This window comes from Fringilla coelebs (assembly GCF_963513975.1).
Source record: "Fringilla coelebs genome assembly, chromosome: 2".
NCBI lineage: Eukaryota > Metazoa > Chordata > Aves > Passeriformes > Fringillidae > Fringilla > Fringilla coelebs.
Window position 1 is genome coordinate 62,794,534 of NC_140029.1, and position 27,720 is coordinate 62,822,253.

General features: G+C 40.9%; 1 protein-coding gene across 2 annotated transcripts; it reads left to right on the forward strand.

Moving 5' to 3' along the window:
- The first annotated feature begins 522 nt into the window (after positions 1-522).
- On the forward strand, positions 523-27,158 carry ITM2B (integral membrane protein 2B). 2 transcript variants are annotated; one of them, XM_084227000.1, is made up of 6 exons: positions 523-780; positions 17,529-17,657; positions 19,766-19,969; positions 21,900-22,010; positions 25,141-25,291; positions 26,438-27,158. In XM_084227000.1, exons 1-6 carry the CDS (start codon positions 682-684, stop codon positions 26,524-26,526), a joined length of 783 nt encoding a protein of 260 aa, XP_084083126.1. In that variant the 5' UTR covers positions 523-681; the 3' UTR covers positions 26,527-27,158. The 2 variants fall into 2 exon arrangements, with proteins under 2 accessions (XP_084083126.1, XP_084083125.1); XM_084226999.1 differs by having other exon boundaries at positions 524-780; positions 19,763-19,969.
- Positions 27,159-27,720: the final 562 nt, after the last annotated feature.

Below are 27,720 nucleotides of genomic sequence, written 5' to 3' on the forward strand. Positions count from 1 at the left end.
GGGGGAAGGTCACACTTCCACTTTCCTCGGTGCTCCTCGCATCCTTCCCCAAGGGTTTAACAACTGGTGGATTTCACCTCCACGCCGCCTATATAGGATTTTGGGGATTTTCTTCACGAACATAAGGCCCAAACATTTTCTTTTCGCAAAGCACCCCAAATTAAAATGGCAACCAGGGAAATGCTGGCACTGCACGGGGTGAGCCGAACCGCTTGTGCCAGCCGTGCCCCCGGGAAGCGCAGCGCCCGCAGCGCCGGGGCTCCTCCATGCGCAGGAGCCCAGCCCCGGGCGGGGGGACACGGACCCCCGAGGGTCTCTGCCGTGAGTTCGGTGCCATACCGCCCGGGGCACGGCCAGGCATCCACTGAGCCGCGGCCCCCTGGCTGCCGAGCCCAGATCCGAGACCCGCCCGCCCGGAGCCCCCCGCCCGGCCGCGCCGCGCCGGGCCAGGCAGCGGGCGGAGGGCGAGGCCCTGCTGCCACCACCTCCCCTCTTTCCGCCCGCCCTGTCAGGCACCGCCTCCTCCTCCTCCTCCTCAGCCGCCTGACAAGGGGACGGGGGCGGCAGCCGCGGCGAGGCAGCAGCGGGGGGTGGCAAGGTAGGGGACAGCCCGCGAAGCTCCGCCGGTGCGGGCTGCTTCTCGTCCTCGTTCTCCTGCGTGCGGGGTGCTGAGGACCGACCATGGTGAAGGTGTCGTTCAACTCCGCGTTGGCGCAGAAGGAGGCGGCGAAGAAGGAGGAGGAGAACAGCCAGGTGCTGATCCTGCCGCCGGACGCCAAGGTGAGGGCGGCGGGGGGACCGACGCTCCGGGGCCCGGCGGCGCCGGACGCTCCGCTCCGCTCCGCTACGCGCGGAGCCCGGGGAGGGGGGCGCGGCGGGGACGCTGCCGTGCTTTGTACGCCCCTTGCCCGCGGCGATGGCCCCCGGGCGGGCCGGGGGAAGGCTGCGCAGCGGTGCGCCCCGCCGCCCCATCGGCTCACGCTTCTAAAATGGCTGACAGGGCGAGCTTCTCGGCTCCGCTTCTCCCGACTCCGGGGATCTCTGTGCTGGTTCCTTTTTTCTGTTTGTTTGGTTGGGGGTTTTTGTTGGGGTTTTGTTTTGGAGGTTTTTTTTGTTAGCCGCTGCAGCGCGTGGACCGCGGCCACCTCTGCTTTCGGGGCCGGCTGCGCGCTCGCTCCCGCAGCGCCCCGGCTGCGTTGGGCCGGCGGTGCGAGCTGGTTTGTGAGGACAGGGCGGGTCGTGCCCGCTGTTCCCCCCGCTGCCATTCCCTACGGCCGCCCAGCGGGGCCCGGCCGGCTGCTGGCGAGCTCCCGGACCCCGGATGCTCCAGGGCAAGGGAGCGCTTGGAGGGTGAAGTTGGGGGTTCGGCGGCGCTTGTGCCGCAGCGTGTTCGCAGAGCCTGGTGGTCGTGTGGTGCGGAGAACTTCGCCTCGGAACTTAAATAAAGGAACAAAGAGCTGCCTCCCCCCGCCCCAAAACAGCACCCAAACTCCGGGCGCTGCTGTCGCCTCCCCTCTGCAAACAGCAACGAAGGAAAAACACCGGCAGCTTTTTAAGTTTATGAAGTGCAAAACTGCCTAGAATATAAAGGTTTTTGGTTGCAATTTCTATACTCCCGTAATCAAAACCAGTTTTTAATTTGGAGTAGTGTAATTTGCTCTAAGCTCTTTCATAAGGGAATGAAAACTTGAAAAATGGCCAGCTGCACATAAACAGTGTCTTACTGTTTTCATTTGCTTTCACAGTCTCTTGTTCTTCGGGCCTCTGAGTTACCAGATTGGCTCTTCAAAAGTGATAGTGTTTAATAAATAATTTCCTAAATCTTTGTGGTGAATTTCTGCATAGGAGGACAGTACCTGTTCAGTTTGTGGCATGAAGTTGTGCCCTGGTGCAGGTTTGCTGTGATTTTGATGGGGCCAGGTTCTTCACCTGCAGAATCCGCTGTCATTTCACAGCCGAGAAGAACTAGAAAGGTGCTTCTAGTGACATCTCCCTGATACAGCATGTGGTTAAATTTCACCCTTCCGCTGAGCTCACTGTGCTTTCACATAAAACTCTGACCAGAGTATTTAAGTCTCCAGGACAGTGTGCCACAACAGATGAGACAGTATTGTTGCTCAGATTGCCTGCAATTATACGAAATCCATTAGGTGCTTGTGTTCCTAGAGGAGTGCTATTCTCTAGGAAGTAGTGGCTTCCCTGGGCCCAGATTAAGCTGTAGAATTCCTTCCTAACCCCAGATTTGGTGGTCACTGTGACATAAAGCACATAAGCAAGACACAAGCTACATGTTCCAGAAAATGGGTTTTTCTTATTACCTCGGAATCCAGACCTGCCCTGGATGATGTTTGTTTCCAGATAGCCTACCAAATTTGGCTTGTTTTTCTGCCACTAAACAAACAAAATACATCTGGTTAATTGTACACTGGGGAACAAATCCTCCCAACCCTGTCCAGATACTGACGGAAGCATGTCATTTGACTGTGATTTCCTTAATGTGGAGCTCCAAATTCTAGCAGCTGAGGATGACATACAAGATCTGCCTTAACTTTGGCTTCCTTGCCTAGAAATGAGACTTGTAAACACTTATTAACCGGGTCAAAAGGCGGTCTGATCTCACAGTAGCTACTTAAAAGTTCTTGCACTGCTGTCAGGGGATGAACACGCCTGAACGAAGCTTGAAACACTCCTAAAATAGCTTGCTAGGAGGGGATGCTCAGTACAGATGAAAATTCCAAAAACAATCCAGCGCTCTTGAGGGATGAGTCTTTGACATTCTCCTTGACACATTTCTATCTTTTGTCTGCAGAACTGCAGACCTGCACCTAACAGTGTGCAAAATTCTCGAGTAAGCTTTTTTTGAGATTTTGTGTTTTAAAGCATCAATAAAAGCAGATGTGGTACAGTAGCGTTGTCTGTAGTTTTTGTAGAACAGGCTGTGCAATCCATGCAGGATTAACAGTAGCGAAACAAGCACTGCCATGTAGCTCTAGAGGTATTGTGATTCTTCAAGTCTGGGAGTTTATTATAAACTCAGATCTTTGTGGGGGGGGGGGGGGGGCGGGTGGAAAGGAACTGAGGGCCCTTGTAAAACTTGATACCTTCGAGGTAAGTGCAAGATGCACTCTTTGGACTTTGCCCTTCTTGAATGCAAGTGCATTAGAAACGGATCTTCCCCACCCCTCCACAACTTCATCTGCCTATGCAGCTCTTTGGAGGAAAGGGGAGAAAATAAACCACATCTGACAAATGCATTATTCACATCACGTCCCTGCTGGAAAACCCTTCGCTTCAAGTGAGGTTTGGAGGCAGTGTGGGAATGTATATTGAAAGAAAGAATTCTGGTAGACTGAAAAAGGTCACATTTCCAAAACAGCATATATGGGACATTTGTTTTCCCTTCTCCTACATTGTTTCTGTAGGAAAATAATTAGATCTAGATCACAAGTGTAAACATGAAAAATATTGCAACATTTTATGAAGCTTTCTTTTATGAACAAAGTCCTGGAAGGCATTCTGGACTGAAGTAAAGAGAAAACCCTAAGAAGAGGCTCAACAAAATTGCACTATCGCAATTTTATTACCAAGAACTTAAAAATATTTGAGCCACAGATACTAGTAAGCTAGTTGAGATTAATGAATAAAATACTCTGAAGTGTCAGGAAAATAAAAATTTATGGAATGAGCTTTTGGGCTAATTCTTTGACAGTCTCGTTCTGCGGCTTTTCCCAGCACAGTGCCTTGAAGACTGCCACTCTGCCATTGCAGGATTACTCTCAAATGCATAATCTTCCAAGGACTTAGCAAAGAGCATTTGCAGCTAAAATATGCTATGGTACAGCACAGAAATACTGTGATTTTGCCAAAAATTGCCCAGTAACCTCTGATGCAGATGCTAATCGGAAATTAATCAGGGAAGGTAAGACAGGAAGAGGCAAGAAGAGTAGGGGATGTGTCATGGAAACCACGTCTTAAAAAAAAGATTTTGCAGAAGGCAGTGGTCTTATGCTTTGGAGCATGTTACTTAAAAAGGAGTTGAAAAATCTAGAGTGCTAATCCTGTGTCTGCATAAATCACTGCTCGGTATTATGGCATGTAGTGAAAGTGTCTCCATAATTACTGTAGGCAGCCATTACAACTCTGTTTTTGTTGCTGAGGTGGTACTTCTATGCCATAATTCTTGGCCAAAATACAGAATACTCCTAGTGAAGGGTCTTAGGCCACATTTCATTTTCCATTTTGCTCGTTGTCTTTACAATAGGGTGTTTTATGACCCAGTTTCCCAACAAACAAACAATGTGTGGTCTTTTAACATGTACAATAGATCTCTGGAGAGCCAAAGATGGTTTCTGAGCATAGCTGAAGTCTTCAGACATTTTATAAAGGCCATTCAGTAGATTAAGCCTTCCCAAAAATCTTCGTGCCCTCAGTGACTTGGGCTGTTGCTCCCTTCTGGCTGTTGCCAGGTTCAGTGGCAACCTTTTAAAACTGTTTTTCTCTTTTTGGGGTGCTCAACATGGTGCATCTTTACCACATTCAGCTTTGTGCACAGAAGCTGTGGATTCACACATGTATTGTGGCTGACCATTGGATAGCTGCATATGCAGAGAGTTCAATGTGAAAGTGTAAATGTTAAGAATTTTAAAAGCAGCAGCTTCCTGCATTTATTCCTTATAAGAACGTTATTACTCTGACCTTTAAAATTAACCTTCTTTTTTTCACTTTAGCTTAATCTAGCCTGAAGCATACTAAAATAGATATTTTTTTAACCCAGAGTGAAGGGATCCACCTTAGGAAATACTGTTGAGCAACAACTAGTGAGCACTATTTTGCTGTGTAGAAAAACCCTCAGATTTTGTGTAATTGGTGTTAAATGTTTTTGAAGTAAAGGCATTAACTTTACAGGTTTTTAACATATCCATATACATGTATGCGTGTGTATATATCTATATACACACACACAAAAGTTACTGTATCCACTAAAAAATAGTAATTTGCTTATTATTTTGCTGTCAGGAAAACAGGTTTTCCCGCTTTATGGAACGTCCCTGTACCTGGGTGGTTTAGGATTGTTTTGTTTGGTTTTCATTTCTTTTTTTCTTTCAGGAGTTTCCATATTCCCATTAAAGGCTTTCTCCAGCCAAATTTCTGTAAGCCTTATACCAGATGCCGTTGGGGAAAGAGCAGTCTTTGTATTTTCCTCTATTTTCTGTGATGCAACTAGGTCATTAAAGCAACCAGCTTCTGCTATCTGTCAGAGCATTGTGGAGATTAAGACATGATTATTTAAAAGAGGACCAGAAGTAAAAAATCCTAGCAGAGTAAATTCTCTCCCTCTTCTCCCAGATGTTGCTAAAACTTTAATGAAAATCCACCAAACCATCGATGAAAACCCTCCAGTTTCAGGCACAAAGAGTACCTAGTGCTCGTTCTGTTATTTTATTTGACTTAATGGGTACCCAAAAAGATAAATTAGGGTAAATTGAGTTTTATTGAACAAAATTTGTGTTGTTAATCAGTGACTACTCCTAAGAAAAGTGGCCTTGTGGGATACCTTCTGCTGCATCCTCTCACATTATGAACTTGTGCTGCTGGTTAAGTAGTGCAGCTTCCGGAACATAAGGTAGCTGTGGCCTTGAGGCTTTTGGCTCCTAAAGCTATTCCTTAAAGGCTGCCAGCAGTTGAGACAATACTAAAAAACCAAGATCTCTAAAAGTTTGTGGTGCTCTTTTGACAATCTCTTGCTATTTTAAGTGAGTTTAGGGATTTGGAATTACAAAATCCAAAATGTGATTTGGGGGAGGTGGTGTCATCCCCCAGCAATGGGCATGAACCTGTGGGACAGAGGAGTTCTGTCAGTGTTCCATATCTCACTTCCTTTTCTGTCTCTCATAACCTCCTGACCTGAATAACAAACACAAAGCTTTGGTTGAGAAATGCAACCATTTCCCAGAAGAATTATATTTAATATTTCAAACAGGATGTATTCTGCCAGACCTTTGTGATAACTGCTTCGTCAGTTGTTTGTATCATTCACGTTTTTGGCTGACTGAGCAAGAGCTGATGGCTGTACCCTACAGCTCGTGTGAACTCAGTGCAGGGATGACTAGAGAGACAACAGGAATACTTTCTGCAGTTCGAAATGGTTTCTCTTCAGTTTCCCAAACTTTCACTTGGCTGAAACCCTTTGCCCTAAAAATGTATTTGGAGAACTTTTTTTCCCCTTAATATCATCATATGGAAAAGTCTGTAATTAGATGATGCTTTATTTAGTGCAGTATCTAGAAAAACTATCCTGCACTGTAATGTATCTTTACAGTAAATGCCAGAAGTACTTCTCTTATGTTCACTCCTGTCTTTCTGTGCTGCAATACTCTTTTTGATAAGCCTAGTTTAGATATTAATGTTGCATAGCAGTATGAAGAATGCCACTTAAACAGAGGCTGTTGAAATGAAAGTTCTGTTCAACGGGAAAGATCAAGTTAAATTAGTTAATTTCTGAAGATGTGGATCAAAGTGAAAAGCTGAGCTTTCCTGTGAAAATCTTTTGAAAGAAAATTTTCTTGGAATCAGCAGTATTTTCAAGGGAAATTGTTTCAACTCATTCCATTATAATGAATATTTAATCCAACATGTGAACATCTATATCAAGGAAAGTTTAATTTTAAAATTAATGTGTATCTATGTTTTTCTTCTGTTAAGTATTTTAATGAAATGTTTGCAGTTGCAAATATAACCTAACAGTTCTGGTTTTATAGACTATTTTCTATTTTCAAATCTATTTTCTTTGTTATTTATGTAGGTTTTTTCCTGTTTTTTTCTTATTAGCATTTTATTAAATGTTGATGCTAATAGTCTTTGGGGTGGGGGGCTATGTAAGAATGATAAGAGTACTTACCTCCAGTAATGTTTTCAGGTAACTGCTCTGCAGTTGTGGTTTTAGAATATTTGTCAGCTTTATATGTATTTTCTAGCCAGTAGCTACAGGCATCTGATAGCTCTTCATAAAAAGAAAATAGCACTCTCTGCGACCCTCAGGAAATACCTTCAAACACAAATACTGCATTTTTAAGTCCTAGTAATTTTAAATATTCTTTATTCTATACTTCCAAAAACATTATGACATTTTTAAAATGTAACTACAGCCGGGATAAATAATTATGTGTTTTGTTACTTATTGCACAGATTCCTTTTTCTTTTCCCTATTTTTTTCTCCCCTTCCTCCCCTTGTGCTATGATTGACAAAGGTTAGCATTATCTGCTTTTAGTCTCCTGATCTGTATGAATAATACAACATTCATTTTCTTACTATTTATGTACTGCTTTTTATCCTCAGTGGAAATTACTTTGAATCTACAGATGAAAAGCATGCTAATTTATAAAATTCAGATATCTGTCCTAATTTTACAGATGTGGTAAACCAAAGGAATGCGATAATTAATAAGATTGAGCTCTGCAGTGAAGTCAGAAACGGTTTTGTGGCAGACATCATGTGATCTAGGTAGGGTTTGGGCCACAACGGACTTACAGAAAAGCACTGGGTCCTTCCTGAGTGATCCACGTGTCATCTGCAAGCAAGGGTCCTCTGTGTAACAGCTGTACAAAATTCATCATGACAAAATGCCAAAGTCATATTTGCCCAACAGTTATTATAGAGATCCTGAAAAAAAATAAATTGGTCTCTTGTTTGTCCTTTCCATGTAGTGTCAGTGTGTGTATGTCTGTGTTCTTGTACACAAATATTTTTCTAAATTTTTCTTAAGTTGATATATTATTAAGTATGCAGTACATATAATTTCATCTGTAGAAAGACACATAAAAATAAAACCCACAGGCATTTTAAGAGTAGAGTTCCTTGAATGCAAGTCCTTGGTTAATTTGTGGTTGTCTTTGTTCTAGTGTTCAGCAAACTCCTGCTTTGATGGCAGCTTTCTGCTCTTTTGTGGGTAGAATGACTGTGGAAAAAGAGGAGGCTAGAGAGATCATAACCGGGAGGAGTCAGTGATCTCTGGGGTGGATCTCACATAGTTGCTGAATCACTAAGGCCTGTTTGTTTATTTATTTATTTATTTTAAAAGATAAAGCCTATACAGAAATAGAAAACCCTTGCACTTACACATTTGAAAATGCAGCAGCCTTTGCAAGGTTGTGAGGCCAAACAGGACTCGGAGGCTGCTGCACAGTGTAGTGAGCAGTTTTGGGAAGCTCTTGGTGAGGTGTTTGAACTCTTGCCAGGTCTGTGATCCTGCAGGGTGTGGTGCCGCCAGGTGCTGGGCACTGGAGTGTGTGCTCCACTTCAGACTTGGAATAGTCTAATTGCACTGAAGCCCTTCAGTTTGTTACAACAGTTTTGTCTAGAAAGAGGGCATAATTAAACGTCAGCCTTACAGGGTCAGCTCTCCTGTGCGGATACTCATAACTGCTACAATTAAATGCTATTCTGTATTTGCATATAGAATGGTTTCCACTCAGAGAACTGTGCTTGCTGTTCAGGTACTATGCATTCTAATTCACTAATACATGTATTAGCAGAGTGTATGTGTTTGAGGACAGGGCTGCCATTCACAAGAGCCTCAACAGACTACAGTAATGGGCTGAACAAAATCTCCTGAGTTTCAGAAATAGCAAATGCCAAGTCCTGTACCTGGTGCAGACTGATCCCAGCCATCAGGTTATACTGGGCACCATCTGGCTGGGAAGCTGCTCTGCTTGAAAACAACCACAAGAGCCAGGGCTTCTGGTGGACAGTCAGCTGGATGCTAGTCACTGGCATCACTGAAGGCTGAGAGCTATCTGATCCAAAAAAAGACAGCAACAAACTGGTGCGAGTCCAGCAGGGGCCACCACAATAGTCAGAGGCTGGAGGTTACACCCTGTGAGGAGCAGCCAAGGGAGTGGGGCTTGTTCAACCCAGTGATGAAACTGCTGCAAGGAGGACTTAACAGAAGCCTCCCAGTGCCTGGGGAGGTGACTGAAAAGACAGCGGTCATAAATTGAAAAAAGAGAGCTTCTGACAGATAGAAGCAAAATATTTTTCAGTCTTGAGGAGAACTGAATGCTGCTGAGAAAATTACCCGGAAAAGCTTTGAAGTGTCAGTCTTAGCAGTTTTCAAACCTTGACTGGTCAAGAGCCCTGAGCAACCTAGACAGGCTTCAGAGTCTACCCTCCTTTGAAGCAGGACTATAGACCTCACAAGAGGGTTTTGTGATGCTGGATTCTACTTTTGAGAGAAACTGAGACACAGCCTTTTTAACTTGCTTGAGATGACATACCATCTGTGGCTGAACTGGGAATAGAGTTATTAAATTCCGAGGCTCAGTGGTGCATATGTGCATGCTAATGAGATCTCTTGGGTGAAAGAGCCAACGCCACTTGGGAAAATAGCCTTGAGAGAAATCTAGGTTAAATTCACATAGTGTTCCATCACACTGATATCTGAGAATCAGGCAGTCATAGGAAAAAAGATATTTCAGATACAAGAATTGAACAGGGTAAGGGAGAAACAGGGACTGGAACAATCAAGGTCAAAGAGATAATTTAGTATTGATCCATTTAAAGTGGAATAGGAACCTTCTAAGTTCCTGTTTTCAAATACTGATCTCATTCAGGATAAAGATGAAAGAAATACTTTATTAAAGTTATAGATTGATTTAGTGTAGTTCTTGTGAGTATGGTAGAATGTAAGTCAGCCGTAGGTCGAGAAGTGCAGGTAAGGTAAAGGGTTTATTTTGGCAATGTTTGAAAATGAAGCATTTTTCAGAATTGGACAGTTTAATGAAATGCCATGTTCGGTATGCTGTAACTATAAAGGGTGTGGTGATTTTGTTTTCTGAAAGCAAAATGCATTCTGAAGAATGTCCCATATGACTTCTTAGGCTTGAGGGGTTTTGTTTAAAAAATTAATCCCTCTTGCCAGATACCTCTGCAAGCTTTCCACCTGCATGTTTTGGTCTATCACTTGCAAACTTGCGCCAGAACACTTCTCTTTCCTTTAAATATGTGAGAAAACTAAGTGTGGAATGCAGAACAAATTTCCATCATTCCAGTGTATGAAAATATCTAGAGAAATTCAGCAACATTAATATATTTTCTAAATAAACCTGATTTCCACCTGAGCATCCAGACATTTAGAGGCAAGACATTTGTAGGTTGTAGGTTTTGTTAAAGTTTTCATGGCAGGGAGTGGGGCAGAAGAATCATAAAACTCCAAAGCGAAGTAAAGGATGTATGGAGCTTTATTACTTGTCTAGCACAGACCCAGCGCTCCTGGAAGTCTGATTTTTTTTTTTTTCCTTATATGAAGAACGTGGTTAGAGTTATTTGTTAATCCTCATCCTCTGTAGTATTAGTGCTGCTTAAAAACTGTAGATGTGTATCACAGAATGGCTGGCATTGGAGGTCATTGGGGCCAACTCCCCTGCTCTAGCAGGACAACCTGCAGCCAGTTGCTGGGGTCCACCTCCAGTCAGCTTCTGAGTATCTCTGAGGATGAAAGGCTCCACAATCTCCTTGGGCAAGCTGTTCCAGTGTTTGGGTTCATGCAGTAAAAGAAGTGTTTCATCATGTTCAGTAGGAGTCTAAGATGATATTAAGGCCTGTGGTGCTAATACCTGTACAGAAGACCCAGGAGGGCAGTCCTTGCCCTGAGTGGTTGCAGTGAAAACACAGTCCAAGAGGCACAGGAGTGCTGTGCTGGTTGATGTGGCAGACCAAAGTCCTGTGGCTGTAGCTCATGTCCTCTTCACCAGAGTGTGGTGATGAGTGGCTTATCTTGGGGCAATGGTGAAGGGAGGAAATGGAGATAAGGTGTGCCCAGTTACTCTGTGTGTGGCAGATACCAGAGAGCTCTGCTTTGGGTGAAGAAAGATACAGGGGGCATAGACATAGGTAAGTGCCCAGAGAAGGGAGCTGGTAGAGCTTGAAACTGGACAGAGAAGAGGAACAATCTGGGGAACACAGTTTGAAGAAAACATCAGATACAGTGTGTGGTTAGTTGTACACTTGCTGTAGACAGCCTGGAATGAGGGTATAGCCAAAAGTGCAGGTGAATCCCCTGAAAAGAAGTCTTTGCCTGGTCTAAAAATACAACTTTCAGGCCATTTAAGTACCCTGTCACTTTCTAGTCCATGTAAGACCAGAGCTAACAACTACTCATCTTAATTCTACTCCAAAATTTAACCAAAACAGCAATTTGAATAGTTACAGGCTTTTGCCTTCTTTACCCATCCTCTTTAATTGTTGACTGCCATCAGGTTTTGCAGTCTCTTATCTCAAAAATGAAGGCAGTGTTTAGGTAAATCAGGATTACTCATGTTGGTTAGGAGTTGCTGGATTACTCTTCAGGACGTACTTCTTTTGTTGTCCCTCTGTTACATAGCTGTGGATGAACTGCTGATTCCTGTCCTTAACATTCACTTTACAGTTCTAATTTCCCTTTTCTTCCTGCAGAAAATTTGAACTCATCATGTTCTAACATGTTTCTGAGTTTTATTTCTTGCTCCCCTACTCTTGCCTGTTTTCAGTTTTTGTTCTCTCTTCACCTCTGTCTCTCCCAATACATGCAGCTTCAGCTACCTTCCTGCCCACCAGCTCTCATTCCCCTTGTAAGATGATCTTGAGCTGGCTGCTTATACTGATGTTTTTATTCTGTTATAGTTACAATGTTTGAACAAAGAAATGAGTCATTTGACAGACACTGTATGTTTTAATAAAACTCCCCCATTATTTCGTCAAAGACAACATTCAACCAATTAAAACAACCTTGGACTTTGAACTTGTATAGCTCCTTGAATTTAGTTTCTTCTACTTCTGGATTTCCTAATGATGTCTGAAAGATTTTGTATTTACAATACTATTTCAAAGACCATATACAGATATGAGAAATAGAAGAAGAGGTTAATAGTACCAACTGCCTAATGGATAATTCTAATTGATTTATCTCCTTGGTTATTCAGGCTACATGACTACAGCAAACAGCAGCACAACTAAGGTCATGTTTTCATGTTGTTGTTTAGGCAGAGAGCCTTTGGTTGGATGGACAGGTCCCTGTCCGTCCTGACCGAAGAACTGGCAGTGCTGGTGCTGAGGGGTTGCAGTGTTCAGATATCAGCTGCTTATAAACAGCCATAGCTTGTTTTCTGAACAAGTGAGACATTCTGAAGCATCTGTTGTATATAGAGTGGTTTTTTTCCAACTAGCAAGTTAAAAGATGATTGTACTTAAAATTTAAATTTAATTTTGTTAGTAAGCATAGAAATGCTGTTTTAGAGGCAGATCAGTATGATCGCCTTCCAGATTCATAGCATCTGCCAAGTGAGGAGTCTTGCAAAAGCCTGCCTTAATTTCCCATCTGCAACAAGTAATAAATAGAATACCAGGCTTGGAGCAGTCTTCAGGCAGGAATACCATCAGAGGAATGCAGAGCTCTTTCTAAATTAAGTTTATTTTAAATTTACTTTCTTTTGTGAGGGTTTTCTACAGATGCCGTGTTTACAAGTCAGAGCAGGCGAGCCTGACCAACAGAATTCAGTTTATACAGCCACTGGTCAGTATTTTATTTAAAGACTTTTTAGCTTCTCTCATTAAAAAACACTTCTAGGGAGTCATCATTAACTTCCCTTCTTCCTGCTCCACTAATTACAGCTGCAGTTGGTCAATATTTGCCTTCAGGAAACTCAGTCTGTCCGACTGTTGTTCTGTCCATCCATGTGAGCTAAGTGGCACACAGAGGACCTTGGAGGAAAAACTGTTCTGAATAACTTCCAGCCAGTTTTACCCACATTAACTGTAAGCTTTGATATATGTTTTTGTGTAAATGTAATAGATGTTATTCTCACATGCATAATTATGGGCATTTTGTGTATTATGCTGCAGACATTTTTAGTAATGTTTGTAATACTCAGTAATGCTCTGCATCTGGTTTCTCTGTGGATCAAACACTGTTCATTCCAAAAGACATTCCCCCCTCCCATAATTATTTTTATTGCTATCTTACCTATTTTTAAATTTGGGACATTATCTTTTGCATAGCTGTCCTGCAGTATTCTGGACTTCACACAGCATGTTGTCCATCATATCTGGTTTAGATAGATGTGTCCTTAATTTCTGCAAAGGAACAAGGACTGATAATCTTCTCCCTCATTTTAATATGAACTAGACATATGCCTTGTAAGTTTATAGACTGCTTTACTTTTATAATGTTAAAGCAATTATATTCCACTGTGTACAAAAAGCCACAAGGGGAAAATCTAAGTAATTATCAAGTCTAATTACACACATTTGTGGCTCAGCATTGGAGCTTCTTAGAATACATTTGTGATATTACCCCAAACATGAATTTGGCCATTCTAAAATGCAGCATATATTAAAGAAAAAAAAATAAAGTAGCATTAAAATTGAACTGAAAAGAGCAAGTGAATATATGGCCACTAGCCATTAATAACTGCTAGTGTTTGCAGGTTTATGGGGTTATTAACTTTTTTTTTTAATTTACCAGTATTTTCTTTTTTTAATTAACTAGTAGAACTGTTAATGCTAATTGCCATAAGGATGTTCTTGTGCGTGTCTCTCTGTAGTTGAGAGTGTTCTGATAAATAGTTTGTGGTGTCATGTGCGCATCTGAGGAGCGTTTCATGGTTTTGGTAAGAAGGCAGAGAGCAGTTTTACATTCACTGCTGTGGTCACCAATGAAGGGACCTGTTCTAAAAACTGCAGTCATCTTGTCACTTCTTTGTGAGAAGACTCTAGATTTGAATCTTGCTAGTCTCAAATAATAGAGAATTTAATACTTGTTTTCTCTCTGAAAGGAAATTGTTACTGCAGGGCTTAAAGCTATTCAGGTTGGGAAGTCCTGAACCATTTAATTTCAACACTGTAGGATTTAGTGTACAAGTGGCAGAGAGATGCTTCTGTTTCATGTCTTATCCATGGGAAATAGGCTAATCAAATGTTTTCCAATTAGAGCAATCAGCTCATCAACGGAAACAAGCCAGTTTTGGGCCTGCATCCAGTTCCTCTTAAGGCATTTTGCATCAGAGATGAATTTTGTGGCATCACAAAGGCTGAGGATTCACAAGGGAGTTGAAAGTAATGGGGTGGGGATGAAGCAGAGAGGAAAGAAAGGGACCAGGACAGTAATTATTTATTACTGCTCACAGAAGTAGCGAGGCGTATTTTTAGAGGTCAGTCTTCACCTCAAGTACGTGATGCTTTCTTTTGTGAGATACCTCTGGCAGTGGAAAGCTGGCCTAGAGAAAGATTAGTCATTGAGGCTGCAGTCTCACGTTGTGCTCTGGCTTCAGAAGTCAGCGCTGCTGCCGGGGAACAAAGTGCAGTGGCAACCATGTGGGGAGAAGCGCTAATTCAGCACTGTCCCTCTTAGTGGGGATCTGCTTTCACTTAATGGGGTTTTTTTCAGAACATGAGTCACCTGGAAGGAGGGTGAGCATCCATTGCACTTCCTTCTTTTGCAGTGCAGAGGGTCAGATTTTTATAGCAAGGGACAAATTATTCTTTTGGGTCAATACAGCCCAAACGAAGCTGTTATGGCAACAATACAAAAGCTTAGAGAGCTTAGCCATGGGTCAGCTACATATATAATTTGGTTTCAGTAAATTATTTATAATATTTTAATTTAAGCTGGTTTTAAACTGCTTGATAATGTACTTAGTTTTCAGGCTAGGAAGTAAATTCTTTGTTCTCTTTCAGTAGCATAAAATCTTTTCAGTGTTGTCAGTTTCAGGTTCTACCTGTGCTAAGGTGCTGTGCTTTCATTAATTCTCCTAAGGAGGAGCCTAAACTCGGCTTGAACTTTTGATCTGAATTTAATAGGCTGGTTTTGGTAGGCTGGGGACATATCAATGATAGGCAACTACAAATACAAAATAGCTTAACTTAATGCCACCAAAAGGGACACCTTCAGAAATAATGATGGCCTTTAGCTGGTGGTAAAGGATAAAAGAGCTGTATTAAACCCATTGTTTACATCTGTCATCTCATATATCAAAGGAAGATTATTTTAGGTGGAATACTGATAAACTTGTCTTTCAGGTTCCTCCTAGCGTGGTTAAAGAGTAAAAGTTACTTTCTTTTTTTCTGATTATTTTGGTGGCTTGTGGAAAATTGATCTGACATTAACCCCCATTTCCAGGTAGGTGTTCATACTCTGTGTGCCTTCCTCATAATTTCCCAGGTGCATGTTTTATTTGTCTTTCTGGACTTACAAAATAATAAAAAAAATATTGAAGAGGCAGTTTTTCCATTAATGGATAATTCTAGTTGAAGTTAAAAAGGTGTGGGGGATGAAAGCAGGTCTAGGAAAGAGTAAAGATACTGTTTATATTCTTCACTAGGGAATATTTTGATATTGTATCCTGAAGGCAGTTTGCTATCCCTTTTTCTGGTATTAGCTTGGAACGGTTTATGTGACAGCTATTACAAAAAGTTTCAATCAGGCGTCCTGTATGCTTTGAAATATCTAGGGAAATAGTTACCTAATGATACAGGGCAACATAAAAATAAAAATCCTTGGTTTACCTGGTTTAGATTTATAATTGAGATGATTTATAGAAGAATCCACAGTGGCTCTCAACGTGACCTGAGAGTTAATTAGATTAGCATGGGTATTATATCCTATTCTCAGTCTTTGCAAAGAGCCAGGTTAAATATCAGGCATCTAGTAATCCTGTAATTTTTACACTGAATTCCTTAAATAATTGGTATTCTAAAAGTGTTAAAAAGTTGTTTCTTGTCTTTTCATTGTGTCTTTTCAGTCCGCAGTGAATGTTATTTTGCTGATTTCACTTTGCCTTGCGATGTATCCCAGAAATGTTGGTTTGAAGGGGCCTCTGGAAGTCATCTGCTGCAACCTCCCTTTAGAAACCGGATGGTTGCCAAAGCAAGATTAGCCATGACTTTCTCTAGTTGAGTCTTGAAAACCTCCAAAGATGGAGATTTCACAATCTGATTTACTGTGGTATTTAGCAAGGTAAAGTAAAATAAAATGTGTGAAATATCTTCAATTTGACTCTAAATATTTCTGAATCAGATTTTGGCAGCAGTTGCCTGGAAAAGAAGCTGCATTGCCACTTCTGTATGAAAGGTAATTGCAGTGTACTGTAAAGGTGGGTTTCACATCACTTAATTTTAGCTGCATATGAATTAGGTACCTACTTTGCTAACCAAGGAGTTTCCCTCTGTAATCAGTGAAAAGAAGTAAGTCTCTCCAAAATGCTACTTACCCTTCTTGGAATAGCTGAGTCATTTCCAGGAAGTGCCACTTTCTCCCACCATTTACAGGGAGGGTCCCCTTTCCATTTGGTGTCAGACTTGCTTCAGCCAGATAAGGGGAATTCCTTTCTAATTGGGCCGAGGCAGCTGGGTGCTGTACCCACACCTGGGTACTGTACCACATCTTAATTAGCAAATGCAGCAAAAACACCCAACACATCAGTCAGAACGCTCACTAACAACTATGGCTGTCAACGCCTTCTCAAGTGCTTCTGTCCTGCTCTTCCTCAGTTTTCTGGTATAGTGTTTTTTCTTTCATTCAATCATAATTATTTTGCCCCATTGTCCTTCTACATTATTGTTTTGTGGTTGCAAAGGGGTAATGGATTTCTTTGTATTTATTTGAATTCAGATGTTTTCTCAGGATCATCCTGGCTTGGAACAGGGTAGCTCAAAGTTGGATTTTTTTTTATTTTATAATTATTTTATAGTTATTGTTATTGTGTTGTTTGTTTTTTTTTTTTACTTGTATATGAGTTAAACAAACACTTGGGGGAAGAGAGTGCATTGTAATGTGGCTGATAGAGGAAAGGTTTTGCAAGCAGCAGTTTATTGCTTAGGATGCCTGTGGGGACTGCATGGTTATGCAAACTAGTGCCCTGGAGGGGAAATATCCTGTCATTCCTTCAGTATTACACCAACAGCAGATAGAGCAGAAAGCTTCTTTAACAACAACTTGCAAAGCATCTTTATATTTTTTTCATTCCCACCCTGGCTATTCTGCCAGCCAGGTTGTGGTAAGGGCTGTTTTGTTCTGATGGAACAACATAGGAGAGGATATATTTTGCTGCTCTTACTACCTCTGAGCTTTTGTTGGTTCTTTGGGTTCACTTATATTGCATATACTAAGGTAAAACAGAATCTGACCTTTCGGAGTTAACTTCCTTGCTCTGCTGTTGTTGCACGGAGGTTGCCTGAGAATGCATGTTTTTCTGTCTGCAACTTGGGAAGTGGCTCACTGTTTAATATGAGGTATCTCAGGAGATTTTTTTACATTTTTCTCTTTAGTCTGCTGATTTAGTCAGTGATGATGGCATTAAAAGTACAAGTTTTACTAAACCTAACTTAAATAGACTTGTTTTAAATTTTACCAAATAAGCTAAGTTTCTAAACACTTGTGCTAAAGTGTGTACAGCTTTTCCTGGTGGATGCAGTGTTTGTATTTGCTGAGCCTGAAGTATCTGCTCTCTCACCTGCCTTGGGAGCAGTGTGTTGAAGGTCCCTCTCTGATGCCTTGCAGGACCCTGAGGATGCTGTGCCTGTTGGACAGAGAAGGGCCTGGTGCTGGTGCATGTGCTTTGGGTTGGCCTTTATGCTGGCTGGCGTGTTCCTGGGTGGTGCCTATCTGTACAAATATTTTGCATTCCAGGTAAGTCACATACTCATTATGAGAGGGCTGTTTTTCTCTGTGGGAAGAGAAGCAACAGACTGTTCTTTTTGTGTTACATTTAGAAGAGGAGGAACGGACTAAACCAAAGGAAGTAAACTATTTTTTCTTTCCAAAACTTCTTGGTTTCTAAAGGCTAGAGTTTTACCTTCTCTGAAGTTACCTATCAGCAGAGGAGGGCAGAAGTGAAGCTGGCAAATAGAAGACAGCAACAGTTTTGAAAACCTCACTTTGCAGAGAAAAGATTGTATCTAAATAGGACTTGGGTTTAGGAGCCCCAGTGGTGTCCCAGATTTTTATCTACTCTCTTTTCTCTTTTGCAGTGCCAAGTACTGGAGGTGGATTAACCCCTTGAAAACCTCCTTCTTTGATCCCAGGTTTTCTAACACGTGAGGCACTGCTAATGTACAGGAAAGGAGCTGCTTGTGAAAGCACCGTGGTGACTCTCCCCTTCCCTAGCCTCCACATGGATAAGAAATATGGGCCCTGCAGGGGACTTAGGAAAAGCACAGTCAGTGTGGTTTAAACATGCCCTGTCAAGTCTAATCCACACTGACAAGATTAGACCTCCAACAAAATGTATTTTCAGTCTTTTAACGAATAGCACTGCTGCAAGAGGAGCTCTGTGAAGGCAGCAGTGCCAGGGAAATGGAGCTTTTACCTGAAACATGGGAGATCTGAGTTAAATACTGTCTCCCTTGGGGGCAGTTGTCACTGGGCAGTGCTGGATGTGCTAGGCTGTTGCCCAAGTGGTGGGAGCATACACTCCCTGCTTCAGAAACTGCTGGGCTTGCAAGATCACAGAGCCAGAAAGGGAGAGGGTAAGCAAAACATGAATCTCTCTAGCCCACTGGTTAGAGCACCTAATTATAAGGTAAAAAATCATGTTCTTGTCCCTGATAGCAGGGCTGTTGCTTTTCCCCCGTTTTAGTAGCTGCTATTGTGGAAATCCAAGTCATTAAACTTGAGAAATTCTAGCTGAACTTGCAGTTTGTAGCCTATTTGGCTATCACATTAACCAAATTTACAGGGGCTAAGTAGTGTTGCAGACGATGATGCTTAAACAGCACAGCTTATCCCGGTGGGTGGATTAACGAGCTGAGGAGCTGAAGGCCTGTTGCATTTCTAATGGACATTTCGCCCGTGCTTAGCACTGGATGCTCCACCTTTCACTTGCCAGTGAGATGAAACTGAAAGTGCCATTCAATTCGAACCTGTGCTGCTTGTTTATGAGTCACATCTGCTTTAAAGGAAGCATTCAGGAATTGAGCTGACATTGTGGTGAAGACACATTTTCAGTGTAAAATTTTTAATTGATGGCATGTGCATATGCAGAGTTCCTATATTTCTAAAACTATTCGGTGTGTAAATTTGGTACATGACTTCTCTGACTCAGAACTGTGTTTTACGTTTAACTTAGGTAGCCTGCCACCTGTTCTGTGGCAGAAGGACACAAATTAGTTATTTCAATTTCTCTTTTTACCTTTTTGTCTCTTAAAACTGTTCAAAAATTATTTTAGAAACTGATTTTCCAGACTCCTGAAGTCTTCTAAAACTAAGCAACTTCACAGAATAGTTGAGTTTGGAAGGAAAGTCTTGACGTCATCTAATCCAACCCTCTGCTGCAAGCAGGACCAAGTTTAGAGTTAGACTTCTTTTTAGAGGTGATTTGGATGACCAGTTTTAATGGTTTTATTCGTAATTTTGACTTTTAATAATTTAACAGTTAGATTTAACTTGAAGTTTAATAATTTTACAGTTAGATCATCATAATAATAATACACATGCCTACAGATATAGGAACTTTGTTGTCTTTCTAAAAATACACAGAAGACTGGATTTAAAAATCTACTTTTGTGGGATCCTGTTTTCCTTGAATTCAAATGAAGAACTCCCTCTGGGATGACTGTAACTGAGGTTTTAGCCATGGTCCTGTTGTTGATAGCAACTGGCTGTTGCTTTGGTGTATGAATCAAATTAAAGGCAAAAAAAATTCATATAGTATGACAAGTTTTTCTTCAGAGAATATTACCTTTAAAATTCTACGTTACTGATCTTTTTGTTGCTGGGTTGTTTACTATTTTTAGCAGGGTGGTGTGTATTTCTGTGGAATAAAGTACATTGAAGATGGCTTAAGTTTACCTGAGCCTGGGGCAGAGGCTCAGACTGCTCGCTACCACACAATTGAGCAAAATATTCAGATCCTGGAGGAGGAAGATGTTGAGTTTATCAGTGTGCCAGTCCCTGAATTTGCTGATAGCGATCCTGCTGATATCGTCCACGACTTCCACCGGGTAAGAAATATGTCTGAAGAAGTTGAAAGCATTTAAAACTTGAAAAATGTTCCCCCTCAGTCATCTTGATAAATATACTCCTTTATTATGGTGGGAGAAAGCAGAGGGGTAGAGGAAGCAGCAGCAATGTTTTGATCTGCAGCAGGCTGCAAGCAGTTATTAACTGGGCATAAAGTACAGCATGATAGAGTCATCATCAGGTAGTGTGTAAACCACCTTTTACAAATACAGTTCTGTTTATAGAAAGGGAAAAATCTTGGATCTATTTGCTCTCCTTAGTATGAGAAACAAAAGAGAATATTGTTCTCGCTCTGCTGAGTCCACTGAGCCAGAATTTGACCAACTGCTGTGGTGCCAAGGGAAATTTGGAAAGGGCTGAGGTAGCTTTGACATCAGCTTTGAGGGGCTCATCCTAGCATGCTCTCCTAGCATGGCTCAAACCCCCAAAGCAGCAGCAGAAGGAGAAGGACCATGGAAGACAGCTCATTTTCCAGATGCCACAGGAAGCCAAAGTTTGATTTCTTTGTGCACCACAGGCTACTACGATTCTGAGAGACACTGAACTAGGGTTTCAAAGCTACCTTTCCTTTTTGGAGAAATAACCTTGATTGATAGGAATCATGGTAATAAATTTCTGTTAAGGCAGTTGACAGGCCTACAGCTCTCAGTGTTAAGAGCAGCTGCAGAACAATTAGAAGCCTTCCTTTTCTGTATCAGCATGGTTGGAGCTGTCTGATGGCAATGAAATGTTGTACAGCTGGTTTTCAGGAAGCTAAATCTCTGTGAACATTTGAAGACTTCGCTGAACAGCTTTTTTTAAGCTAAGCTGAAAAAGAATAGGGAAGTGTCCTATTTTTTTATGCAAACTTCGGAGTTTAAAGTGCTATCTATCAAATATTCATAGCCAGATTTGGAGGAAAACATTGCTTGCTCAAGCTATGTAATTCAAATAATATTTCAGAATATATTTAGGGACCTTCTGTTAAGAGTTAGAATAAAGACTCTAAAGAGGGAAAACTTGAAAATGGAAAAAGAAAGCCGCATCTAAGAAGCAAGTAAGAACAATATAATATTAAAAATTACTTTTGGATGTAATAAGTTCAAGGCTTTGCTCTAAAGGTCAGTGCAAGGGTCCTTTGCCATAGATACAGCACTTGCTCCATGTAATGAGATTAGCTGCACTGATGATTGCTGTCCTGGCATTATTTTGACTGCTGGGCTCCTGGTGCTCAGTATTTTATATATATACACAGCCTCAGAGCTTTCAGCAGCTAGAGATAACATCTTCTGTAGCAAGAACAGGTGCAGTAAAACACAGCTCAGTGAACAGAGCTACAGGATTCATCAGGGTAATTCCCTGAGCTTTTTATCAAATAATGGCAAATACTGCATTTCAGGTACTGTATAAAGATAATAATTCAACTATGAATAATCATTAACCTTGCAAGTCAGTCATATTTTTGAACCTAAAACTACTTTTGTTGCATTATCTGTAGCAATTTTTTTTCCTTCTGTGTTTTGTTCTTACAGTAGCATTTCCTCTTTAGACTATAACAAAATATGAAACCTTGAAGATTAGAGCCAGGTTTTTGCCCTGTTGTTTCACAATGAAAGCACTAAGCATAAATGAACACTGTTCTTGTTTCCATAACAGCTCAGGTACACCTTTGTAGTTTCCTTGCGTGGTGCATTTGAGCTCCTCATCGCCTGCTGCCTTGCCCAAATCCCTGTTGAAAATGTAAACTCTCATCAAGGCTGCCCTTTGGTTGTGCTTTTACTTGCCCTTAGATTGGAGTTTGTTGGACAGACTTTACAGTGAACAAAAGAATAATTTGAAGAACAGCACAAGAGAATAGCAGTTCAGCAACATCTCTTTGTCAGTTTTCTGATTTTCTTGTTATTTTGAATAAAATAAATGTTTTCTCAATAGAGACTCACTGCCTATCTTGACCTTAGCCTGGATAAGTGCTATGTGATTCCTCTGAACACTTCAGTTGTTATGCCACCAAAAAATTTCCTGGAGCTGCTCATCAATATCAAGGTATGATTAAATCACAAGTAATTTTTTCTTAAGACAGGAACAAGTAGAAGTTTTTTTTGTTTCTTTTCACTTCTGCAGAACTCTGACATTCACAAAAGGCGCATTATCACTAGAGGTCTTTGCAAAGAGAAAAAAAGTCTGTAACCTACTTAGACAATGATCTACAGTCATGAAGGAATCATTAATTCAGAGGAAGGCAAAAAAATCTGATTTTCTTTAGTGCTATAAATTTGGCTGACAAAACCATGTAAATGTGGTGTAGCTGGAGTCTTTGATAGTAGTCTGTGCTTTTTAATTTGTAATCCATTGTGACTGAAGTGTCTATAAAGTGTGCACTGGACTAAGACTGGTTAGCTGAGAGGCATGGAGTAGAAAAGACTGGGAAATGCTTTTTACAGGGGCATTGTTTAAAGCCTGGGGTTGGCCCACACTTCGATCCAGTGGCTTTATGGTGATGTCCACGAGATGTGTTGGATCTGCTGTGCACTTTACATAATGTATGCTTTCAGTTGCTGATTTAGATAGTATTTACCTTGGGTTCTGGCCTTCTGGTTTCTTCACAGAACAGCAAAATAGTCCAGTGGGGAAGAGAGGTGATGAAATGTGGCTAAGATTTGGGGAGAATGTTTTAATATTTTACTGGGCTTTTGTAACTTTAGAACGGTTACATCATCTTTGGGTTTACATCTTTCAAAAAAGGCTTTGGAATTAGGACTCCAGGAAATATTTTAGCCATTTCTGAGTGGTTTGTATGTATAAATAAATTTCATGTGAAAATTTGCCACAAGTAAGTCCTTTGCTGCTTTTTTGCTTCCTATTTTGAGACTGCCTATTTAACCACATTTTCATTTCCTGTACATAAGGATGATGTGGTGTCTGTAAAACTCAGTGACCCCATTTTTTTTTAACTTTGTCTGTGCTGTTTTCTTTCTATTTTTAGATCACACAAATTCCACTGTTAAAATCTGTTAATTTCCTAGTTTGTCATTAGTAAAGAATCAAATATGCTTGGTTTACAAGTAAGAGGATAACCAGGCATCACACATTTAACTGAAAATCCATGCAAAAGTAAACAGTTTTGATCATTGTCCCCAACAATGGGTGCCCTAATTTTATGAGACATCTGCTTAATTCTCATTGTATTAGCAAATGCTGTGGGCACTTGATGTCACAGAAAATCAGGCTAAACATTTGTAACTAGAATTTGGAAAACTATACTGCAGATTCATAGAGTAAGTACTGTCCTGCAGTCACACTGGTTGCACCAGTAAAAAAAAAAAAGTATGAAATTAATGTGTTAGTTTCTTTAAAATGAGTTTTGAATACATGCAGAGGCATTTTATGTACATGGTGGAGCTCTGGGCAATTCTGGTGTTTAAGAAACACCATAATTTTAGCCTGAAGTTCCACATTTCTGTATATTGATACAGTTTGCTTCAGTGTGCAGACATGAAAGACCTCCTTTGTTTCTTTGGGAAATAGAACTGAAACCCAGATATATTTGCTCATCCACCTTGTTCCTGCTGCTAAGTCAACTGGCTAATTTTAACTGTACACAGTGCACAGGATGTCTCAAAAATGATGATATTTGTGGCTATGCTGAATCCCAGTGCTGGGTAATTGCTCCTGCAGCAACTGGGCAGAGGAGATTCCTGTGCTGAGTTTCCTCTCCTCCTGTCCCACCCAGGGAGGACTGAGAAGGCTGGGTCTGGGGTGGGCTGGGAGGTCCTGTGGTGGGCTGGGAGGTCCCTTGGAGGGCATGAGCCCGGGAGTGCCCTTGCAGGCTGCCCCCCAAGTTCTCAGCACTGCTGCTCACCCTGCCAGTGCCCTGCACTGCTGTTGTGCTCTGGCAGTCCCTCAGGACTCCTTCCTGAGATTTGAGAGATCAGGAGTTAAGATGCGGTAATTTGCAGAGATTTAATTACAAAATAATGAGTGCGATAATTTGGGAGAGTGATGTTTGCTAAGCTGTTACTTATAGAAAAAAAAGCTGCTGTTGTTTTCCTCACAATATATATTGAAGAAAATATTAATAGTTTATTCATTCATGCAAAATTTAAAGTGAATTTTATGCAGTCCTTTCTTTCTTTAATGGGAATAATAGCATTTAATCAGCTTATCAACATGTCACTGGAGCTGAAAAGATGATCTTGTTTCACAGTGGAAATTTCAAGTTGTTTATTGTCACTAAAAAATACAGAGATCTTTCACAACAGAATCTGAATTTGTTTTCACAATAGCTGATCATTTTATTTTTAAAAGCAAAGAACACCCTCTTTACACTGCTATAAATGAGAACCACTCAACAAGATTTCTTAGTACTTTATAAAATTGATGATTATTTAATAGCGGTGGTAGAAAACTGGCTGGCAGCTAAGTCTGTGCATCTTCAGCCATGTACATTGAAATGTGCACAGAGCCAGATGCCTCCATCATTTAATCTGTGGCAGAATAATACTGGAGGGTCTAGAGAGGGCTTGGAAAGCCTTTGTATGTCATCGTGGCTCTCCCCTTTTTCAGTATATTGCCTTGAAACACCTGATGTCCCGCTTTGGCTTTGCCATAATAACTTACATAACTTAAAAGTCCCCATAATAATTTACAGGGATAGATGGTCTTGGTTTGAGAGCAGTGACCCACGCTGTGAATAAGTTCAAGGCTTCCCAACCCCATAGACTGCAGTTGGACTATACTGCAGCTGGCCTGCTTCATCAGCAGGAGTATCTCCATGTGGATCATGGTTCTGCCAACTCCTGCTTCAGAGTTGTTCCCATTGAGGTTGAGTGGGCTGTTACTAATTAAGTGAAAACTTTGGATGATAATTTCAGAACTGGCCTGTGACAGTGGGTACACCTAGGGAAAAAAAAAACCTGTTGAAGGCTGATGTTACTGTAGCAGGATGGCAGTGGGTGTTAGCATCAGTGGAAGTTCTGTGACCTTTTTGCATGTAATTGTTACATGTTTCTTGTACTGTAGTGAAGTTTGCACATTTAGAATGAAAGTCAGTGGAAAATACATATCTTGAAATAATTTGAAGATATGTTGAAGAAAAACACTGCAAAGTGTTTCTTGTGTACTCAAACCACGAAGAGATGGTTTTTGACAGAGCTGTTACGTTTTTGTTCAACAGGCTGGAACATACTTGCCTCAGTCCTATTTGATTCATGAGCAGATGATTGTTACTGATCGCATTGAAAATGTGGATCAGCTGGGATTCTTTATTTACCGCCTCTGCCGAGGCAAGGAAACCTACAAGCTACAGCGCAAGGAAGCCATGAAAGGTAAACACTCCTCCTGCGGTCTGGTGTGTTGGCAAAAGCTTCAGTGATGCTTGAGTGTGTTCAGAGAAGACTAGAAGACTCTAATGAAAGGAAGGCTTGCTTATTGCACTAACTGTAGGCCTCAGTGTGTCTGATATTTTCTTGTGTAGGTGTGCAAATAAGTCGTGTCATGGTGCAAAAGTGCTCGAGGCCCCAGTGACCTAGGAGTGCCAAAATGTGTGGGTGGGTGGGTGTGTTTTCTGGAGCTCAGGCTTTCCTTGATGCTGTTTTTCAGTCTTGAACCCTAAACCACCCACTCCACCCCAAACCAAAAAAGTCTTTGATGTAGGAGAACCTTTAGCCTTGTAGTCCAAGTACAGAAGTGCAGGTTCTTTTTGTCATTAAAGCCATCTATACATTGTTACGTCTTCCTGTTTGTGTCAGTGAAATGTCAATAAGACTTTGTCTTCACAGGAAAATGATAGTGCTTGGTACTTTTTTATGGAAAAATGGCTGAAAAACATTATTTGGAAAAGTCTTGAAGAACTGTTAAATACTGCCTTATTTGTATTCACATGTTACTTGGATTTGCTTTTTGGTAGTTTGGGGTTTTTGCTTTTTGGTTGGTTGATTTTTTGTTGTTGTGTAATCTGCATGTGGTGTGCAAGTGCATACCAAAGCAGTTTAATTGCTTCTGTCATATTGTGAGACCTGACTGCTTGGGAAAACTAAGAGAAGAAATACAATTTATAAAAGCAATTTAGATTGAAGTTTGAAAAGGAAAAGATTTTAATAGCAAAATTCCATTAAAAATTCAGTATGTTTATCCTGTAGTAATAAATGTCCCCACAAGCATTTTTACAGATGCGCAGAGAGGGAGATTGAGAACTGATCTGAGTTAAAAACTAGCCAGTGGGGGCTTTTGGCAGGTTGGTTTTCACTAAACCAGTACTGGGATTTGGTTCACCACACTTTCAGGATCATTCCCTGCTAATTGATTTTTTACGTCTGAATGTATGCCTTTGTGTGTTTTGTTGGAGGGGAGTGTTGGAGAGGGGTGGTTCTGATTTCTGTGACATCTTATCATAGCAAACATAAAACTTCTGCCTCTCATGTACCTCAGCCCTTCTTCTCTTGACACTCTGTTGTTATTTCCCAATACAACAGGAATTCAGAAGCGTGAAGCCATCAACTGCCGAAAGATTCGACACTTTGAGAACAAGTTCGCTATGGAAACACTGATCTGTGAACAGTAATGAGGAATAGTACTGTTACAGGAGATTTAAAAAGTACAGTATGACCCCACCCTTTGTATTGTGTGCCGTGATTATTTTTTAAAATCTTCTTTTATGTAAGTAGTGGACAGGGCTTTCTTGCTGAACACACCTTCCATACTTCTCATCTCATGATACCTGTAAAATCAATACATTTTAGTTTTCTCCTTATTTTCAGGTGTGGTGTTCTTCTTATATTTGAATAGGAATTGTATAAAGACTTAGTTGCTAGTGCATTTCATGTGAATCTCGAATACTAGGAAGAAAAAGAAATCTTTGAAATATCCACCAGTTTTTAAATAAGTAAAATTGAAAAAAATTATTAATGTACAAATGGACTGCAAGAGCTACTTCTAACTGTAATATTACCTGCTATATAGTTTGTTACAGCATATAGACAAACCTGTATTTGACTCTCCTAACCAAGTGCAATTTGTTTTCTTCTTAAAATATTGTCATATTTACCTTTTTGAGATTGATTTCTGACTTGATGTTTTAAAATGGCAAGTGTTTGCTGTAACAATCTTCTAGAAAATTAAGAAGTAACTTATGTTACTAACTTGTATATAATCCATGTATGTGCAATGGACAATAAACCTTATAAACCTGTTTGTCTAAAAGTCTTGTGTTTTCTTCTGGATTCTAGTTTACTACTGGATTATTTTTAAGAAGAGGGGACTACAGTTAAAATCAATGCATTTTACTTGAAGTTGTGTTTTTAAAGATAGAATAGATGGCTGAGAAATTACATATGAACAGAGAAACATGTTTTTATGTCCCTTTTCAATTAAAGGCAATACTATGCTGCTTGCTGAAATTCTAAATGGGTATTTCCACAATGCATATGATCAGAGTGGAGACCCAAAGGCGATCCAACATGTTGTTAATGTCTGAAATCCCTGTCCTGCGTATTTGTCAAATGATGGGCATCATCCAACATATGCTGTGAGTCAGGCTGACCCAGCTGAGGGCCAGGAGTGTTCACTACCTGCAGAACTTTGCCATTCCCTTTGTTCCCTATCGTGGTGTTCCTGCCAGCCTGTGCCACTGAGCTTTGCCAGGTAATCTGGGGTTTGCTCAATTATCACCAATAGCATTCTGTACCGTGCCATTTACACTTACAACTGCTATTCTTAAAGGGAGATTGGTTTTATTTTTTTGTAATACAATTTGGAT